Genomic DNA, 21,232 nt, shown 5'->3' with positions numbered 1-21,232 from the left:
GGGACTTCTAGAAATTAAAAAAAAACCATTGATAATCATAATCAATTTTTAAAATCTCAATGATAATAAAAAGGAGAAGCAGCAGGCGGGGTGTATAAGAGTATAGTTGCAGAGCCGCCGACGGTTGACAGGACTTCTAGAAAATAAAAAATGAATTCCAACGACAGTTATGTTCGATTTTTAGAATCACAACAATAAAGAGTTGGCGGCGGACGGGCTGTAGAGGGGCATTGTAGCATCGTTTGATGGGACTTCTAAAAATTATAAAAAATGAAACTACAAGTCCAATTTTTAAAGGTTTTGAACTTCTAAAAAGTAAAAAAAAAAAAACCAATGATAATCATGTTCAATTTTAAAATCTCAATGCCAATAAAGAAGGGAGGCAGCGGGCGAGCCATAGAAGAGTACAATAGCAAAGCCGTTGATTGTTTGGCGGGACTTCTAGAAAGTAAAAAATAAACCCAAACAATAATTATGTTCGATTTTTAAAATCTCAATGACAACAATGAGAAGAGACAGTGGACGGACACAATTTTTAAAGGTTTCAAGAAGAATGAATGAAAATAGTGGTAGATCGAGCAAGCAAATAAAGAAGGAGATGACATAAAGGGTAGCAACTGGTGTGACTTTTAAAAACTATATAATTAGAAACACGAGGATGATAAGGTTTGGTCTTTCAAAGTCTTAAGACAATGAAATAGCTAGATAGCTATTTAATAAATTTTAAGTAAAATCATACTTAAAAAATATATGATTTTGTTTAGGTGCTAGCCGCGCAATTACGAATTGAGCGGGCCACCCAGCTAGTTCTGATTAAAACAGCACGCAGAACTGGTAACAAATCAGAGACACGGTAAAGATTAACAAAGAAAAACAGCAGACGAATTGGCCCCATATCATGGTGCCATACCTAGAGTGAGCTAACCAGCTAAAACGTACGGCCAAAAGAAAAGAGAGAGAGAACAGTGCAATCTGCAAGGCAACAAAACAAAATCATATGCAGAGCATGAGCGCGTGACACCATTCTGAGAAACGCTGAGACGGCTGAACTATTAATGTCACAACTGAGCACTACATACAGAGGAGCTGTGATGACGAGCTGGAATCTCATCAATGGCACCTCTGGCTCACACTTGCATCACGATGCAGAGTCACGGCGGTTTCAGGGATGGGCCAGCTCCTACAAGAGGAAACCTGGATTTGGCCCATGATGATTCTACAAAATCAGCTAGTAGTGACTGGTCAGTGTACAGACAAACGACTTTCAATCGCCTTGTACATCCAGTGTGCAAGCTGTTCCGGAGCAGCAAACATCAGTGGTAGGCCCATCACTGATGAAGTATCACAAGAAACAAAACGCATACAGTTGAACTTGTCCCTTGAGACCGCAAAGGACAAAAATTTAGATATCACATACAGGAAGTTGCGCGATGAAAAGACATGTAACTTATGGCGCTGCAAAATTTATCTGTCTAGACATGCTGTAAGGACAATAGCTCATTCAGTTTATATGGACAGGTTCTAAGGCCTGCATCAAGCAATGACATTGTATGCAGGTTTTGTCGAGGCAGTACATGGCTGAACTTGAGAATTCAGATAAATGTGATAAATAGCATAGATCTATGCATTGTTTTTAAAGAAAATAGAGGTACATTTGTAAACAGGCATTATTATAGAGAGAGAGAGAGAGAGAGAGAGAGAGAGAGAGATCAACATTCTAAAGATTAATTAATCCAATGAAAAGAGGCAAAGGAAATTGCATCCATCAGGACGAATGTGGGATGATAAGCAAAGGAAAGCACATTGCATGTGACGCAACAATCTAATGAAGCATGCATATATTCACAAAGACCAGGACTGCCAACCTGATTCCATTGGAAGGCATTACAATTAAGTGGTAATATCAAGCCGAGGTTCAAAGCAAAAGCCAGTGAAAAGCTGGAGAGGAAATCTTTTGCTCACAGGGCATTTTGCGGACCACTTCCACTGCTTCTGCTTCGTATCGAAAGCAAGCAAAGCAGTTGCACCATAGCTTTGGATGTAGACAAGGTCGTCTGTGCCACTGCTAGCAAATACATCATCAAACTCACCAAATCCTTGAAATAATTTATGAGGCATTCGACCTACCTCTTGCCATTGTTTTTTGTGAAGTTCCCATATTCCAATTCCTTTGATGATGTCAGGTCTGTTCTGTTTTGCAATCCCACCAACCAGAACCAGCTTCTCCCTCAAGTTAAGCAGACGTCCACAGGTGAGAGAGCAAGGTGCTGGGATCGACGATTGCATTAGTGACGCCTTAGAAGGCCCAGCAATAAGGTCATACATGATAATGCTATGACGCGGTTCAATATTACCAAGAATGCCTGTGGAGTGAATTAAACAGTACAATACTCCATCACATATCACGCTGTCATCACCCCCTCTCCAACCAATGAACACCTCCTCAACCGCAGTCACCCATGAACTACTCTGTGAGTCATACTTGTATAAAGAGAAATCCCATCGGACGTAATCCTCTGGAACTTGCTTGCATTTTGCCAATGTAATGGTGTAATTATGAGAGGAACGATCTACCTTTATGGCAATTGTACTGTAATCTGGAAACTTTGCACCAGGGGGCTCCAAAATTCTCTTACAATCTTTTGTGATAGGATTAGATACAGAAATGGCATTCCTGCTGTCATTGTCCATGAAACAAACTAATCCGCAAGAAGAAGAGACAAAGCAACTGCTCTTATCTATGCATGGAAGCTCTAAATCATACCATTTGCGGAGAATCGGGTCATATGCATACCCAGCAGCACTTTCATTAGAAGTGAACATAAAGTACCATGGCCTCTGAGGCAACATGTGGGTCCAAAGAAACCTGCTTGAGTAGATAATGTCATGCCATCTTTTGCAAACTGCTGTTGACCTTATCATGCTTACTATAGGTAAAAACGTGAAAATTCTCTCCAGGATATCATCAGGAACAACAGTGTCCAATGAAAGCAAAAATTCTTTGCCTTCATCGTTATCCTCGGAGACAATTCCGAAATTGAATGCAGAAATTCTAATGTGATCAATAGAAAGAGCTGTCCATGAAGAATTATCTTCCATGACATCAGTCATCAAGTGTGCTAGCATAGATGACCTGAATAAAAAAAAGTTATATTTATAGGACAGTTGCAAAGATCATTTACCTATAAATAAATAAATGGAAAATAAAACGAACATGGGATCATAAGCTAATTACATCAGTATATTATTTCAAGAAAAGCTCGGTTAATGTTTAACCACAGGAACAGGAAGTTACCATTGCCTATTGCAGACATACTAACACATGATATGTAAGTACATGATATCCTAAACCATTTTATTTCGAAAGCGCTCAAGCTATGTCAGTTACTATTGCAGCAGAACTCAATTACCATAATGTTAGTTCATCAATCTTCTGTGCTATCTGTAAATGGTTTGCATGCCGTGGCACAGTTGGAGCACATTATGTTCCTCCTAGTCTCCTACCCAAATGTTATAAGGAACAGATCATTTAAAATATTTCCACGGGCCACCGTTTCTTCAAAAAAAATTTCCAGTTCAGCGGTATTTTCCGTGCGGTTTAATCCGTACAAAAAATCGTTTTCATATCAATCCACCGAATAAACTCTGAAATAAGATCATGCTGAACCGAACAGAACAAGCCGCAGCTACTCCAGTTAGTGATGGTACACCGAAATATTGCTGGTTTGCTTTTCCAAGCAGAGGCTCGCAGAATGTGCAGCGACGAAGCAATACATTATCAACAAATACCAAACGCACCGCCGTCACCCACAGTTACAGCGCATTAGAACAGCACGAGCAAGGCCATATCTTATCGAATCCCACATTTCTCACAAAGAAATAAAGTAACCGAGTTTTTTTTTCTTCTTCTTCTAATTTTCTCAAATGGAAAAGGAATAGAGTAGGGGAGAATATTAAGTGCTCGTACTTGCACAAGCCTCCGCCGGCGACGTCTCCGGCCCCTCATCCTAGAGGGCAGAGGCGCTCCGTGCCCGTCGCCGCGCCGTCCATCGGAAGCGAGCTCCGAGCAGAACCTCCGACGGCGCCGACAGACGATGCTAACGCGGCGCAGGAAGATGCCGGAGGAGGGCACGAGGATGCTGCGAGGGGGCGGCGCGAAGGGAGAAGGCTCGTCGGCGGGCGGCGCCGTCGGTATTTGGTTGCGTAACCGGGGCGGCGGAGGGAGGCGAGGCGAGGCTACAGGCCGGGCTTCGAGAAGCAGAGGCCGTTCGGATTTATTTATAGTGCAAAAGGAAAGGTGGTGAGATGGCGATTGGTACACAATGTGTGATGTTGACATCCACGGTTAAGATTAATAAACCGAGAGAAAACGGCGGGGGCAGGATTAATTAGCCCTATCTATACCAATCTTTTTCACTTGGCTATATGTATGAATCATTAAATCGTTCTCTCTCTAAAAATAGTCTTACTACTAGTGTTACTCAGTATATATAGTCGGTCGTTACTAGCGATTGGAAATTTGGAATTGGAGATAAGGTTGGAATGTGGTTATTAGAAACAATTGTCCTTGTAGAGAAACGTTTAGAGTTTTTCGCCTAGCTCCACAAGGTGGTAGGCTAGCTGGCCTAAATTCGAAATCTCACCTCTTCTAATTATTTGATATTAGGTTCTTTCCTAATATTCGTGTTTTTTTTAACATTGTCCTTTTGAAATGTTTGTCACTTGATTTGGGTTTTACTCGTATTAGCTTTGAATTTTGACTATATAAGCAAAATGGCTGGAATGGCTCATTTCCTAAGGCTGCATTCGTTATTTTAGATTGGAAGAGATTTTCAGCCACACGCAAAATAAGAAAAACTTATTGTCAAATGATTAATTAAATAGTATTAACTATTACAAACATGAAAGATTAGATTTAATTAATGTTTAAAAACTTTTATATAAACTTGTTCAAGAAAAATACGTATCATTTAACCTTTTAAAAGTGTGTTTACGAAAAAAATGAGAAAGTTGTAATTGAAATTTGAATAAAATAACAAGCCATAAGTCTAGTTTATTTTTTTTTCAAAAAATCCTCTTTTCTCATATACTCACTCCGTCTTCTAATATAAGAGATTTTAACATTTTGCTTGCACTATTTGACCATTTGTTTTATTAAAAAAAATTGAAATTATTTTTTTTGACTTACTTTATTATCCAAATTATTTTAAGCAAAACTTTTTATTTTTTAATATCTGTACAAATATTTTAAATAAAACAAATAATCAAACAGTACAAACAAAATATTAAATATTAGAATCCTTATATTATGGAATGGGGGGAGGGAGTATGTGGTCAGAACCGATTAGACAACTCGTTCCGTCCCCTCTAGCTCATCCCCGCAATGCATCGCACTCCTCGTCGATACCGTACTCCCTCGTACCCGGCAACACCAACGGACAATGTACCCGAGCGTACACGACTCGGTCCCCCTCCCCCGGCCCGGCCGTGCCCCCGCGCACCGATCGATGCGCCGAGTCGAACACGTCGCGACTCACGAGCGAGCGACTCCCCCCGCCGCAGCCCGCAACTGCACACCGCAACCACACCTCCCGCGCGCGCGACCTGGCGACCCGAGCCGCGCGTCGATCTGCATCTGCATGTGCTGCCGCTGCGGCGGCAGCGGCCGGAGCGAGTCACTCGGATCCTAGAGCGAGCCGCGTCCGTCCTCTCGACCGCGCGCGTCTCGATGGACCATCCTACGGCGCGCGGCGGGCGGCACGCTCGGTTTCGTACCACAACGCTGTCCGCCCCCCGCCCCCCCCCCCCCCCCCCCCCCGGCCCCCGCCCCCGCGTAGGCGTAGCATGCAGTGCGGTGCAGCGTCTCAGCGCAGGCAGGCCAGCCACGCCATGGCGCGCGCCGTGGCGAGAGGGGGCCCCCCCGGCGGCCGGGCCGAGCCGACCCCCTCTCTCTCTAGCTCTGCCCTGCCTCCTCTGCATGCCGCGCCGCTGTCTGTCTCGCTGGCTGGCTGGCCACCTAGTTAGCTGCTACCTCTACGGCTCTACAGCTAGCTAGCTGCCTCCTGCCCCCTCCTGCTGCCTGGCCTGATGGCCGTGGCCGATGCCGATACACCCCGCGCTCGCCGTGCGTCATCGTAGCAGCACGGGATCACGGTCACATATGCATGCGCCCGCGCGCCTCGGTTTAGCAGTTCCATGCTATTTTGGCCGGCCCCCTTTTTTCCGGTCGAGGCACGTACTGTACTGTACTACGCGCTCGCTCTCTCTCTCTCTCTTTCCCGTCCTTCCTCACATGGTCGACCCGTCGCCCTCTCACTGTGCTGGTCCTGCACGCCGTTTTCGCTGCTCCCCGGCGAAATTTTGTTTTGCGCGTCGTGTACACTCCATATGCGTGTACGGTGTAATGTCACGTGAAAAATTTCTCTGGAGCACCGGATATATATATATATCCAGATGCACTGGTCGACGGGCTCGATTATTATTACACAGGGAATAATAAAAAAAACGAGGATGGATGCATGCATATGAATGCATCGCACGTCGTGGCACACGGGTTTTTTTTGTATCGGTCCGTGGGGGCTCACTCACTCACACGCTAGATTTCTTTTGCCTTTGCTTGTTGTTTCTTCTTCCTCCTCCTCACTTTGAGTGTCAAAAAAAAATACTAGTACATGAGTGAGCTTAAAGTCGAAGCAATCACAAGGGAGGCGTGCATCAGTACATGCATGCTAGCAACCGAGATACAGGCTTACCGACACTTGGTCCTCCAGGATGCAAACAACAAAGTTCATAGCTCGATAGATTGACTTTTCTCTCTCTCTCTTTCTTTCCTTTTTGCTTTTAGATACGTTGAATGGAGATCGAGCATATGCTCCTGAAAATGACTAAACAGCTCAGTCCAACGGAACAAATAACCACATAACCTCGCACTGAGGACAGTTTGCGCATCTACTACATTCAAGTTACACAGATATACTACTGTATGTCAACTTGCCAAGGCATTGATTCTGAAAATAAATGTAAAGGAAAGTTCAACGCGACTAGCCCGACGCATGCAGATGCTCCACGGTGTGTGAGTGTGTCACTCTCTGAACGCCAACACAGTAACTAGCTGGACGCCTGGAGAGCTAAAAACAGTGACCTCTCAGCTGGCTGCCTCACTTATCTCTGTTTCAGACTAACAATGGAACCTTGCTTGTCCTCAAGACATGAGGCCCAGCTTTAGGTGCACACTACACTACACTACACTACACTGTGGTTGTGTTTAGTTTTATGGGTGTAAAATTTTTAAATATACGAATACACATTTAAAGTATTAAACATAGACTAATAATAAAATAAATTATAGATTTCGCCTGTAAACTGCAAGACGAATTTATTAAGCCCAATTAATCTGTCATTAGCAAATATTTACTATAGCATCATATTGTTAAATCATGACGTAATTAGACTCAAAAGATTCGTCTCGTAATTTACATGCAAACTGTGTAATTGGTTTTTTTTTCACATTTATTGTCTCAATGCATGTGCCTAAACATTTAATGTGATGTTTTTGTCAAAAAAAAATTTTTTTTATCTAAACAAGGCTTATACAGCTACTACGGACGGGCAGCGAGGTGTCAGGGCACAGGCAATCATCGCAGAAAATTAAAGATTATGTGTAAACAGGCAAGCACGGTGTTTCCAAGTTGAGCACTTGAGCATCCGGTACGCGGAAGGGAGAAAGCCAATACCGGGTGGATTTTCTCATGAACGTCGCGACCTATTTATTCGGCGCGTCAAAAGATCAATGTTGATATCGATCAATCGGCCAAGGCCAAAGGAGACGACCACGTAGCCACGTAGGAGTAAAAAGCAACGAGGCGGCGTCGCGGCGATACTTTCGTCTGCTCAACTGTCGGAAAGGGTGCAAGGCAAATACTCCCTCTATTCCAAATTTATGATGTCGTTGATTTTTTACATAACATTTAATCACTTATCTTCAAAGTGTGAAAACAAGCTAAATGTTAAAAACTCGTAAAAATCGTATCTGAAAGTTTCATAAATAAACGAAGTTGAGTTTGGAGCTGGAATTTGGTGAGAATGTATTTCATATCTGCACCCATCTCTAGTATTTTTTTCATGAATTTACTAAACTTTTAGGTATGATTTTCACGAGTTTCCAACACTTAGCTCGTTTCATCGGATATGTCCCTATTTATTTTATTGTGAATTATTTTATCATCAAATAAAATACAAACTTAACTTATTCTTTAAACATATTTATATTAATTTTTTTAATAAGATGAATGATCTACGAAAAGTAAACGATATCCTACATTTTAAAATGAAGGTGGTACGAAGAAATGAGTACGGAATGTCTGAATCACTGACCCCTAGTAGAACAGTTGTGGTCGGGTAGCTTTGGCTAGGTGTATATTAAGGCTGCGTTCGCTTGGGTGTGATATAGGGTGAGAAAGCAGCTCGTTTTCCACGCGTACTCTTTCTAAACTATTAAACGGTGTATTTTTTGTAAAAATTTTCTATAGGAAAGTTGCTTTAAAAAATCATATTAATCCATTTTTGAAATTTAAAATAGTTAATACTCAATTAATCATGCACTGATGGCTCACCTCGTTTTGCGTATCTTCTCAATCTCTCCAATCTCCTTCTCCTCAAACACACCCTAAATCAGCCCGATTGCTCATCTATTCTCTCCGTCCAATAAAAAATAAACATATGACCGGATGTCATATATTCTAGTACGATAAATATGTACATATGTATATCTACTACGATGAATCTGGACATATGTATGTCTAGATTCGTAGTATTAGAATATGTCACATCTAGTACTAGGTTGGTTTTTTATGGGACGGAGAGATTACCTTGTACTGTGACTGTTTTTAGCTAGCAATGATACCCTTTGTGATTGTATATAAGCAGAATGTAGGGACACCCACACCCTATGAAGCTACCAGTCTACTTTACAAACTTTGGAGTTTTTCCCTCCGTGTCCCACAATATAGAAATGTAAGCATCAGATGAGATATTTCATAGTACAATGAATCAGGACATCCCCTGTTCAGATTCATTGTACTATGAAATGTCATATCTGGTTATAGATTTTTATATTATGGAATGAAGGGAGTAATAAGATGATCCCTGTCTAATTCGTTGTAATATAAAATATCATATCTAGTTCTAGATTTTTATATTATAGAACGGAGGGAGTAATAAAATGAACGTGCATCCTCTACGGTATTGCCGATACATTTGACTGTCCGAAACTTTAGCACCTGTGAGCATATGAACTTTTAAGGAAGAAACACAATCAACCGTCACATAATCTCTCTTTCACAACTGATATATATATATATAAACTCGAGTACGTTGCAAGGCATCAGGAACTTTAAGTACATCTTTCTTGATATGCACAAGGCATGAAACCACCACGACGAATTTACCTTGAAACATGGGAGGTGGTGGAGAGCAAAAGACTCCGGGGGCAGTGTGAGTGAGTGGCGAGGCCACTAGAGGCGGCTGCCTCCTTGTGCTTCTTCCCCTTGGACATCTACCACCGCACCTAGCAATGCCACATACCTACCAGGAAAAGCAGCGCATATGCATTGCTTTGCTTGCCACATTTGCGCTATTCTTTCCACTTGTGGCATCACACAGAATTCGCATCACTTGTCCTTGAAACATTTTCAACTCAACGAAGCTCCTCTCTTCTATGAGATGCCCGCAAAGCAACAGCGGTTATCTTTTGCTATGCTCCATGGAATCTAGTACATATATACCGTATATGCAAACGCATCAAAAGAAAAGGAACCTAGAAAGGACAAGTAGACCTCTAACATGGCGTGTTTAGCAAATGGGCAGCATCTAAAACAATAGGATCCAACCAATATGCCCCGAGTGTGCAATGGAATATTGGAACAATTTGTGAGGTTCTTGGTGCTCGCGCCGTCGAAGAAATCTTCTCCAACATTGCACTTGAAAAGTTGCAAAGACAGAGAAAAAAAAAAAGAAGTGGGTTGGTTCTTCCGGTAAAGGAGAGGGAACGAATGGGATCCAAATCAACCAGTTGGGGCGTAGAAAAAAAAGAAGAAAGAATTCAGGCAATCAAAGGATCGACCAGGAAAAAGACGGCATGTTACGTCGGTGGCGCAACTTGAATCAGGATTGTGTGGATCGCAATTGGAAGAAGGGGGAGATGGAAAAGTCCTGGAAAAAACAAAGGAGATTGTACATGGTTGTATGTGGCCATTGATGTGAGGTCACAATCGTCAAGTACTTCTTTATGGCCTCTTTTTGGAGAATTATGCAGTGTCCAATAAGCGCAATAAGCAAAGGAACAGTGAGTTCCACGTAAATCTGACGGCCGCAAGTGGCCCTTTCCAGTTCTGAACTGTCAAACAGTTTACCCTAGTCGATAAGTCATTGTAAAGCAATATGAGTGAACAGGAAAACAATTATACGAGGGAACAGGCTAAATCGGAACATAGGATCCTACCATAGAAAGCAGGCAGATTTTGGAGAGCAGAAATCGCACATATGACCCAACTGATGGAAACTATAATAACGACTTTAGAATGGAGGATGGCGATGGTGATGGTGAAGAAACCACCATTTAGGTGTACAGTGAAAATGGCATCTTTGATAGTTTTGGTGGCAGCACGTCATACAGGATCATAAGTACTGTAACACAGCTCTTGACAAAAAAATATATACTCAATAGTCGAGGTACAGAAAAAAATTTAAAAAATGTGCCAAAACCCAAAAAAAGCCGACAAACTATCCTGACAAAACTATTAAAACATGTGATCTTCAAATGACCTAACATCATGAGTTTATTGCTTGCTATCCCCTTGCTGGATACTTGAATCATCAAAGTCAAGAAGGCAGATGGTTTTTCAGAATCTGAATATTGTTTTGTCATTTTCAAGTGACACGGCACATAATGCTTTACATCAGAACCAAGAGGATTGTTTATATAGAAAGCATCCACTAATCACATAGAAATAGTCCACAAATTATTGTCAAAGATATCAAAACTACATTGAAATGCTCAAAAGTTTGACGCTATAGTTCATTGAATTACCGTTTGCTAAAAAATTATAAAATACCAAGATGGAAAGGGCTGTCAAAATGGTTAAAAAATCACTGTACATGTATAGTCCACCCAATGCTTAGATCGTAAGGTCACAATATGAGCTTTGGATATCCTCCAGACAATTTTATAATACAGCACTTTATCTCTCAGTGCTTCACCAAATCTGCCTTGATCCTACAATGGAACTTTGGAAGCATTAAGAATCACTAACAATTTAAGCAAGTATACCATTTGGTTTTTAGAAGATAACTTAACATTGCAGTCTGCAGATACTTTTCCATGAGTTGTCAATTAACCAAAACTGTCTTTATCTTACTCCGATACATCGAAAAGGAACATGGACATTTGTAAGATAGAAAACGAGGAAGCACGTAATTTCAGAATCAATGCAAAGAAAATTGGTAATACAAAAGCCAAATACAACAAAGTTACAATTAGATGTCCCACGATATCAGCAGACTACAAAGCCCCAGAAGCCTAGGCTATGAAAAAAAAAGCCACAAACAGGCTCGAGACATAAATAGTCACAGGCTAAAGAAACTATTTCGAATTTGGGCCCTAAACATGGCCTGCAAGATTTTAACCCAGTCCATAAAGCATTCCTATACAATACTATCAGATTTTGCAGTTCAGATTGTAAACTTAGAAGGAAACAATATCAACTACATTCAGGGGATAGTAATTAGCTACAACAGTACAAGTGATGTTTATTCCCTGCATTCAATCACTGACTTGGACAAAAAACTGTTGGACACTTGGAACCATCACATGCCAAATCATCATAAAGAAGCTTTGTGTGTTAAGAATTATGACATAAACTATAAAAGAACGTGCAAATCAGTTAAACCCAGTAAACATATCTCAACAAAAGAATACAAACAAAGTTACAGAAATTAAGCTGATAGTTGTGACTTGTGAGAGAACCAGATGGCATTCATAGCATCATCCTGAACTTAATCTGCCACTTGCATCTTCAACCTTTTAAGACTTATTGTCCTTTGCAACAAATATGGTAACTAATATGATATCCACATAAAAAAGCTCACACTAATCATTCCAAAACACTTGACTTTTCAAAAGTCAAACCAAGTACAGAGTAGTTAGTACTGATATCATTTTTTGTTCTCAGAAAAGAAGGGAAAACAAATCACTATGGACTTGTTTGCATCAGGCCTTTAGTGCACTAATCCTCTGGTTCTACCATTGAAGTATCTTTCTGCTTATTAATCTTCCCAGCACTATTATAATAATAATCATTTGTTCATTTTATGTTCCATTAAGGGATCATTCAGAATAATTCAAAGGCCATTAAGGCTTGAGAACTATCCCACAGAGCTAGTCTGTAAAAAAAAAATCATAAAATACTGTTCTATGCATGCTGATCAATCATTAATGTGTGATCTTTCCTCTAAACCAAACAATCACACCTTTCAAACTAAATCTAAGATTAAGTACTTTTGATCACTGAATATGAATTAAAATTATCAATAGTCCCTCAGATTAAACTAAAGGTTCAACTGTTACTAAATTCCACATGACCACACAAGACATTAATTAGAAGCAGTGAAATGATGGATATATGTCTAGTTATTATGAATTGTCTGTACATAACATAATTCATCAGGTAAAGCGTAAGACAAACATGAATACCCATGTACGGCCAAGTTAACCTTAAAGAAGAACAGTGGCTACATATTTCACATGAAAATACTTGAAAATAATATGATGTCATTAAAACTTTTCACAACATCTAAGTTTGCAATGCTACTACAAATCAACCCAGGCAACAATTTTGCAATGCAGCTGCAGCATTAAGAAAGCAAACAGCCCCAGGAATAATCCAATTGACAATTCTTCACAATAGCACTATCACCGATAAATTTGATATTGAGCAACAAGAAAATATCCACATATGCCATTAAGATGAGTGGAAATACTCAGGCATTCAGGCTTATATTGCTTCAAACGAAATCTTCAAACCTTAAATTGAGGTTCTTTGAGCATAGCAGATAACAAAATGATTCCGCACTATTCATTGTGGCACTATAATTCTATAATTCCATTGATTCACACAAAAAAGAATCAGTGAGACATATTTGCAGTAACAACAATAGATGCTATAATACAACTCAGCACTATATCCTCATGGTTAAGAAACTAATTTTCCACAACAAGAAGAAACAGGCTATCTCCACAAGGAATCAACTGAAAGAACCGAACCTATTAAATGCCTGGACTCCTCAATGGCGAGGGCTCTGTCTGGTAATGCCAACTCCGCCGGAGAAGATGCTAGCAAAGGCCTGCAGGTTCTCGTCAGAGGGGCTTATGTGGATCTTTCTTGGTAATGGTAGGATACAAGGCCCGCAAAACACCACCCCGCCCATCTCTCTCAACTCCTCACGCTCCTCATCGCTCCGATCATCTGCGTTATTGTTCAGCTTCACCGCAACGTCCAGCTTGTCAGCGCACTTCTTGTTCGGCTTGGCTGCAATCTGCTGCTTCTTGGGCGTAAGAACCGTCGGAGAGGGTGGGGGCGTCGGAAACGAGCGGTTGAGGATGCGGAGCACGCGGCCTGCTGGGATGGGCGCCGTGGAGAGGCCGCTGAGGGAGACGGCGGGGGATGAGCGGAGAGCGTGGGCAGCTGCCGGGGACGGCGGCGCGGCGACGAGACTGGCCGCCACGTTAAGGAGGCCGTGGACGCGGCCGGAGGGGCGGCGCACACCGACGGCGAACATCGACGGGGACCCGACGGGCCGGGACAGGAGGCCGTGGTCGCCGAGCAGGAACCGGGCGGAACCGACCAGGGAGTCCCCCCCGATGTGCCAGCCGCCGGCGGGCGCGGCGTAGATCTCAACGGTGACGGCGGCGCGGGAGTCGTCGGCGAGCGCGGCCTCGTGGACGCGGAAGAGGAGGCGCTCGTGCCACTCCGGGTCGACCCCGCCCGCGCGGTCCGGCCGCGTCTGGAGCCTGCGCGCCGCGTCCACCCACGCCACGGCGTACGCCTGCAGCAGCCGACGCCGCAGGCCGGAGGGAGGCTTCAGCCCCTGCGCGGAGATGAGGGTGACCTCCAGAATCCGCTCGCCCTCGGGGAGCGCCAGCCCGGCCTCCTCGTCCGGCGCCGCCTCCATCATCGCCGCCCAAGCGGCGGAGGGTAGGGTTTCTTGGTCGGCGCCTCCGCGCTCCGATTTGGGGGGTGGGGGTTTTCCGCGCCTCTCCCGTTTCGTCCGTTTCCCAGAGAGGGATTTGAACGGACGGATGGATTGCTACTGGCCATTGACCGATCGAGGGTCACAAATAAACCCCGCCAGATTGAAAGCGTTTGACAGCTGCACGAAAAATTCTCAAATAAAAAGGAGGGTATTCCAAAAAATTCAATCACATTGCATCTCACACACGCCACAAGCCAATGGCTGTGTTTAGTTCCACGTTAAAATTAGAAGTTTGAAGAAATTAGAACGATGTGACGAAAAAGTTGAAAGTTTGTGTGTGTAGGAAAATTCGATGTGACAGAAAAGTTTAAAGTTTGAATAAAAAAGTTAGAATCTAAACAAGACCAATAAGAAGATGGTACTCGGATCTAAATGGGAGAGTTCACAACTATGGGGGTGTTTGGGAGAGAGGGGCTAAAACCCCTATATATGCTCTACTCTATCTAACGTGAGTTCTAATATAAGTATAGTATTTCTAGTTAGTGGCAGAATCAGCCAATTAGGACCTGGCAATCCTATGCAGCTGCATAAACACCATGGTTTGAATCAATAGTGTAGTTGCTTTGCTCCGTAAGTCTGTGGTCTTTGCTCAAAGTTCCCAACTTCACCCTACTCGTTTTACACGCGCACGCTTTCTAAACCGCAAAACAATGTATTTTTTACAAAAAGAAACTTTAGAAAAGTTGCTTTAAAAAATCATATTAATTTATTTTTCAAACAAAGCTAATAGTTAATTAATCATGTACGAATAAGTCACTCCGTTTTACGTGCGTGACGAATGATTTCCAACTCAGTTTGTCAAACTCATCCTAAGAGCAAGTTTAACAGTATAGCCCACTACTAGCTCCAATTCATCTATAGCCGATCTAATAGCCAATTCATACAATAGTTGCTTTCTATACTATTAATATATGGTCCCACCTCTATACATACATTGCGTCTTGAAGTCCGTGCTACAGCTAGCTACAGATCTGTAGCTCGCTACTCTTCTCTCTTATCTTTTATCTCATTAAAATATGTTTATAGTTAGCTAATAGTCTGCTATTGTATCTGCTCTAAGTGACGTGGGTAAATCCACAATCTTTCGTGGCAACGAGGTGTTCTTACTTTTGATGCTTATGGATTGTTGTCAGAGATTTTTCTTTCTTACCTTATGGTTATGTTGACTCTTTCATGATCAGGATATTCATGTAAATTGAACATCGTTTTACATTAAATTTGTTCTAGGCAGCCACCATGAATAATCATTGTGTACGCTCTGATTAGTTGTCATCATTGTTAGACATGCCCAGACTTAGGAGTCTATCAGATTTATTTGACAGATGAAAAACATTTCTAAAGCCTAAGAAATATACATATTGATTGGTATAGTTCATGACTTCATGTGATTAAAATTTGGTGATGTTATGTACCTATTGTATTGCGGTGGTTTGGTAGACTAATAGTTCTCATGAGTCGTGAGACCATCGAGCCTTAGTTCCGTCAACATGCAAATCCACGTGTGCAATCATAGCGAGAGTAAATCTCCCTCCTAGAGAGCCATCACACTGGAGGTGAGCATCCCAACGGAATGACCAAATTAGGCTCTTTAAATATCTATATAGCCAGCTCTCCAACTAATTTAGATAGTCAAATTTGTTACTTACTCAAACAGCCTCTCCATATACCCTCTGTATTTTGAGCCTCTGACATTAGGATCTATATGTCAGTCTCTACTATCCCTTCTTCCTCCTCTTCCTCCCCCTCTTCATCTTCTGATTTTATCCACCCCTTCCTCTTCTGATCTTCGCCCTTCAACGGCGGTGGCGACGCAGACTACAATGGCGGCAGCTGCCGCAGCAGATGGTGACGATGACGGCGGAGGGCAACTGCAGCCCCGCGCGAAGGTGACAAAAACCGCGCGGAAGCAGTGGAGGTCGCACCCTCCCCGAATCCACGTCTCGCTGGCCGAATCCGGTGGGGGCGGAGGCCGCGTGCCTCCCTGAATCCACACCGCGTAGGCCTAATCCAACGAGGACGAAGGTAGTGGAGACCGACCAGATGGCACATATGACGGCTGGTGATGACGACCTCGGCAACGATGGCAGTGGCTGGCGACGACGACCTCGGCAACGATGGCAGTGGCTGGCGACGGTTGGCGACAGAGCAAACAACGACAGTGTCAGCTGGCGACGGAGATCTCGGCAGTAATGGCGGATGGCGATGGCGATCTCGACAATGCAGGCGCGACGGCTGGCGACGCTGCAACGACTTCAGCCAGCGGTGGGCACGGGTGGAGATAGGGACGACGACGGCGAGCTCTGCGCAGATCCAGCGTGATGGTGCTGCAGAGGGGAGGCGGCATGTCCCGGCGGCATCGGACAAGGAGGGAGGTTGAGCGTGAGAGGAGAGAGATGGTGGGGCAATGTTTAGCAAGTCTTTTTTGGTTGGCCAAATTTGGCTAGTAGAGGGAGGAGTTTGGCTAGTCATTTAACTCGGCCATCCAAGTAGAAAGGCTATTGGAGTGCGATTTTATGCTAAACTTGTCAAATTTAACTTGGAGAGTCTGTTGGAGACGCTCTAAATATATAGTGTCTGTGAGTCTATGAGAGAGAGGGTAGTAAATGTTTGTCTACACCTGACCATCACAACGTTGTATAGTTTCTTTAGGCAGTTTTCATAAAGGGAGCAAATAATAAATATTTACATTGAGACCGGTAAACAAAAAATCACTGGCTTGCTCTATTGCATTTTCTTGGGTCTAACAATTTTGGTCCTATCGCCCATGATAGCTCTTGCATGAGACCCAATTTCTTCAAATTTCCCTCTCTTTTCTCCCTCCTCTAAGTAAGTATCAGGCTAAATTTTTTTATGTGATAGTGCAATTAATTATATAAAAAAATATTAATTGTGATATTAGAACAACTCTAAGATCACTTGAAAGAGAATGAGAATTAAATTTGAAAATATATTGTTCATTCAATTTTTTCTCAGAAATATTTGGGATACAATTTATTTTGGAAATATACCGTCGATTTTGCACAACCGTTGGACATAATGTCGAGGGCGCGGTATCGCGAGGTGTAAGCGCGAGACCGCGGTCTCACGCAGCAACAGCGCAAGACCGTGCGGTCTTGTGGAATGGAAGAGCGAGACTAAACGATCCCGCCAAATCAAACAGCGACACTGTCCAATGGCTTCATTTTATTAGTGATTAATTACTCAATTAACAATTAATTAATAATAATTAATGACTAATTATCTTGATTCGTGATTAATTAATCTAGGATAATTGATCGCTAATTAAATCGGCATGTCACGGTATCGCTCATTGCTTCAGCGAGACCAAACGGTCTCAGTCTTTCTTTCCACGAGACCGCGCACTCTCACACTGTTCATGCGTGGTCTCGCCTTTTCACCGCGCGATATCACCCTCGACATCACTCCTACATCATTTTCGCGCAACGATTGTGCGAGACCGACAGTATATTTCTATAAAAAAAAAATTGTATCCCGAATATTTAAAAAAAAAATTAAATGAACAGTATATTTTTAAATTTAATTCAAGAGGGTGATTCGGTAGTTTAGAACAACTAAGTTGGCCAGGCGTCGCTAATGATCTTGTCTATAACCGAGTGCCAGATATTATACGTAGATGGATTTAAAAAGAACAGCAAAACAATGTCACTGGCATGTTTAAAAATATGGATGCGAGTGGGACGGATAAGAGCATCACCAACAGATGCTAAAAATCTACCCTCGCAATTTTGTTTTTAAGATTCCTAATCATATTTTGAGATATGAATAGATTCATAAATATCTTAAAAATCTGATTCTAGAAAATAAAAGTGGGTCCACACTAAACTACCAATAGAGATCACTCTCCCCTCCGATGTACCTGTGTGTTACTGGTAGCCGATGTGCTCCCTTGTTGGTGGAGAGCAAGAAGGACGGAGAAAGGGATTCCAATTTTAAGAAGGTACTTTGGAAAATTAGAAAAAAAATTGAAATCATCTTTTAAGAAAAAACTAAAATGTTGAGATTAGGAGTTAAATTAGGCATGTGTTAGCGGGTTTCTTTTTCCTGTTTATTACAATAATGGTTATTGTTTTCTTCTAAATTATGTATTGGCGAATAGAAAATGATATCAAAGCCGGGGTTTTTTCAGGTAACGGATTTTCTTACTTGCATCCCTATGTAAAGAACTTGGTACGATCATACTGTATCGGGGAAAAAAACACAAAGAATTCAGCATACAGAACGTGGTAAAATATGCACGCTGAGGGCGGATTGCGGAGGACATATGGACTTTGGGGGTACCGTTTAATTGGGAAGTCAAGGCCCCTTGGTTGCAACGGTGAGCCCATCGCATCCTTCTTGGGCCACAATACCAGGCTTACCAGGTTGCACGCGCTAGTTCTGGGCTATCAACCAATGGGAAGGACAGAGGCACCGTTGCCTAGCAAGGAAAATTGCCTTGCAATGATAGCTTTAGGCCCCTTTATTTGAAGGAAAAACATAATAATTTTAGAGGATTTTAATCCTATAGGAAAATTTTCTATAAAGCCCTTTGAAACAAAGGATTGAATCCTATCTAATCCTTTGAAATTTCTATGGAATGGATAATCCTATAGAGATTTTGGAGGAAATTTAGTAAGAGCTTCAATCTTTTGCTAACTTTCCTTTTGAGTCATCTCTCTCATCCAATTCCTGTGTTTTTTCTGTGGTTCAATCAAACAGTTATTCCTGTGTTTTGCAATCCTCTGTTTCATACTTATATTCCTATTAAAATCCTACGTTTTTCCTATTCCTATATTTTCTCAATTCTGCGCAGGGCCGGTCCTAAGTTTCCAAAGGCCCGGTGCGAAAATAAACATAGGGCCCTTAATATATTATCCCTTAATATATTATCTAAATAATTATTAATAGATCTATATATATGATATGCTACTGATAAATACCTAAATTACATGGAGAAATAATATTTATATGAAAAACCTCATATGTATAACCTTAAATTTGTTTTTGGGTACGTATGTATTTCTAGATGCAAGTATTGATGATCTACCAATATCAATTTCTAAATTTCACTACAAAACAATAAACCTAAATGTAAAATCTTACTAATTAATTGAGCGTGGGTGGCCGGATGTGCAGGTCACTCAAGCGCAACCTCTGTACTATACACATCTAATTAACAAGCAGAATTAGAAAGCTATTAATCCAACATAGCCAAATTACAGATGACAAACAGATAGCATGGAAATTTAATTTGCAACAAACGAGAGTACCACAAGAACGTGGTGGTGTTGCTACTGCTCACCTCCTCTTTCACATGTAGTGCAGTAGAAAGCAACCTCTTCAATATTCAGTGTTGAAGATCGATTTAAAGTTTTGCACTTCCACCGGCGGCAGCGTCGTCGCGGCAGGCGACAGCCGACTGCCGATGGAAGGCGCGTGGATGCGGCGGCGATTGGAATGTAGTGGATGGGATGCCTGGGTGGGGAACGAACGGGATAAACGGCAGGCAGGTGCTAATGTCAACAACACGCGCGGCGGCAATCTCGCTTGTGTATGGTGGAATTGGGAACGACGTGCTGCGGCGCTGTGAGCCTGTGACCTATATCATACGATGCCTCTTCGTGTGTGCTGCCTTTCTACGTACTGGGCCAAGGGAGGGGGGAGGTCAGGTCGGGTCCCCTACGACCTGCGGGCCCAGATCGGCTGCACTGCTCGACCCCCCGGGCCAGCCCTGATTCTGCGATTAAAAGGGGCCCTTAACTGGTTTATCTCGATCGGCAAGACAGCTTGTACGCCGTACGCGGGCCACAAAACCGTGACCGAAACTCCAACGGCTGCATCTCCCCGACCTCCAAGTCCCAAGACGAACTTTTACTGGAAGTGGGAGGTGGCATGCTGCTCTAGTGCTGTTCACTTGTAACGCAGACTAGTTACATAATGTCGTTACTTTTTCTCAAGGTGTTCGTGTTCCTCGCGTTGGTACTAGCAGAGTGCTTTGCACAAACAGTGAAAAAATTCAGCAGACGGATCCTATGTTTTGGCCGTCTTTTCCGGAAGCAGGAGTCTCGGGTAAGACTGCTAAAAGGTTTTCTCATGCAAAGGTTTTCCCATTTGACCTTTTCCAAAAGATATACGGTACGCTGAGGTTAATTATTATAATTTCCAACTAACTAAATCAAATACTGAGGCATTTAACTGTTTGTTATTTTTAAGATGTGAAAATTAAGAATTACAACATAATCTATAATATATGGGTCTAAATTCTTAACTATCAGTTGTAAGAGTGATAAATAGTTAAATATCTCTCAAACACTGTCACTGCTCCTTCACAGATTTACCACCTCCTGGCGTCCTGTATCCATTGAGATGCACCAAGGCCGCCCCGCCCGTGTGAAGATCTCCGCGAAATGACGGGCAGCACTTGCGATCCGCTGCAGCCTACCGCGGCACGGCACGACCCGTCGACCCGATGGGACGTGTGAGCTGAGCCCGCCCGCTGCCCAGCCACTCAACACGCCACACGGCACGAGCGCCAGCTCCCGTCCCTTCCAACGTCCCATCGCCACCCTACGGATCTGCACCTGCACGCCCCTGTCCGCTGGACTCGACAACTCCTCCTCCTCCTCCTCTTCCCCCACCATACCAACCCCCACGGCCTTCACGGCCGATGCACCGGGAGATCGAACACCCGTTTCCACCCGGGACTACGCAGCCGATCGGCCGACACGCTGCGTCGCGTGCCACTGCTGCTCCCTTTTGATTTGCCAGTGCGGCGAGGCCAGCGCTGCGCCCCGCAGGCACCGCACGCTGCGTTGGCTCCCGTCACCTCATCATCAGGCAGAGGCAGGCCGTCGCGCGTCGTACTGATCAACGTACGCGTACGACCGGCCCGTGCCGAACAGTGCGCGTTTACTGTACCGCACGT

At 43.0% G+C, this 21,232-nt stretch overlaps 1 protein-coding gene and 1 pseudogene across 1 annotated transcript; both read right to left on the bottom strand.

Annotated features, from left to right (window-relative positions):
- Positions 1–1,810: 1,810 nt before the first annotated feature.
- LOC127760965 (F-box/kelch-repeat protein At3g61590-like) lies at positions 1,811–4,241 on the bottom strand. Its single transcript, XM_052285203.1, has 2 exons — positions 3,968–4,241; positions 1,811–3,133 (listed from the first exon to the last, which is right to left on the bottom strand). Exon 2 carries the CDS (start codon positions 3,124–3,126, stop codon positions 1,891–1,893), a length of 1,236 nt encoding a protein of 411 aa, XP_052141163.1. The 5' UTR covers positions 3,127–3,133; positions 3,968–4,241; the 3' UTR covers positions 1,811–1,890.
- Positions 4,242–11,298: 7,057 nt separating this feature from the next.
- LOC127762377 (uncharacterized) lies at positions 11,299–19,902 on the bottom strand (annotated as a pseudogene).
- Positions 19,903–21,232: the final 1,330 nt, after the last annotated feature.

Source organism: Oryza glaberrima, chromosome 1, assembly GCF_000147395.1.
Source record: "Oryza glaberrima chromosome 1, OglaRS2, whole genome shotgun sequence".
Lineage (NCBI taxonomy): Eukaryota > Viridiplantae > Streptophyta > Magnoliopsida > Poales > Poaceae > Oryza > Oryza glaberrima.
The sequence above is the reverse complement of the archived record's forward strand: the minus strand, read 5'-3'. Positions and strand labels throughout refer to the sequence as shown.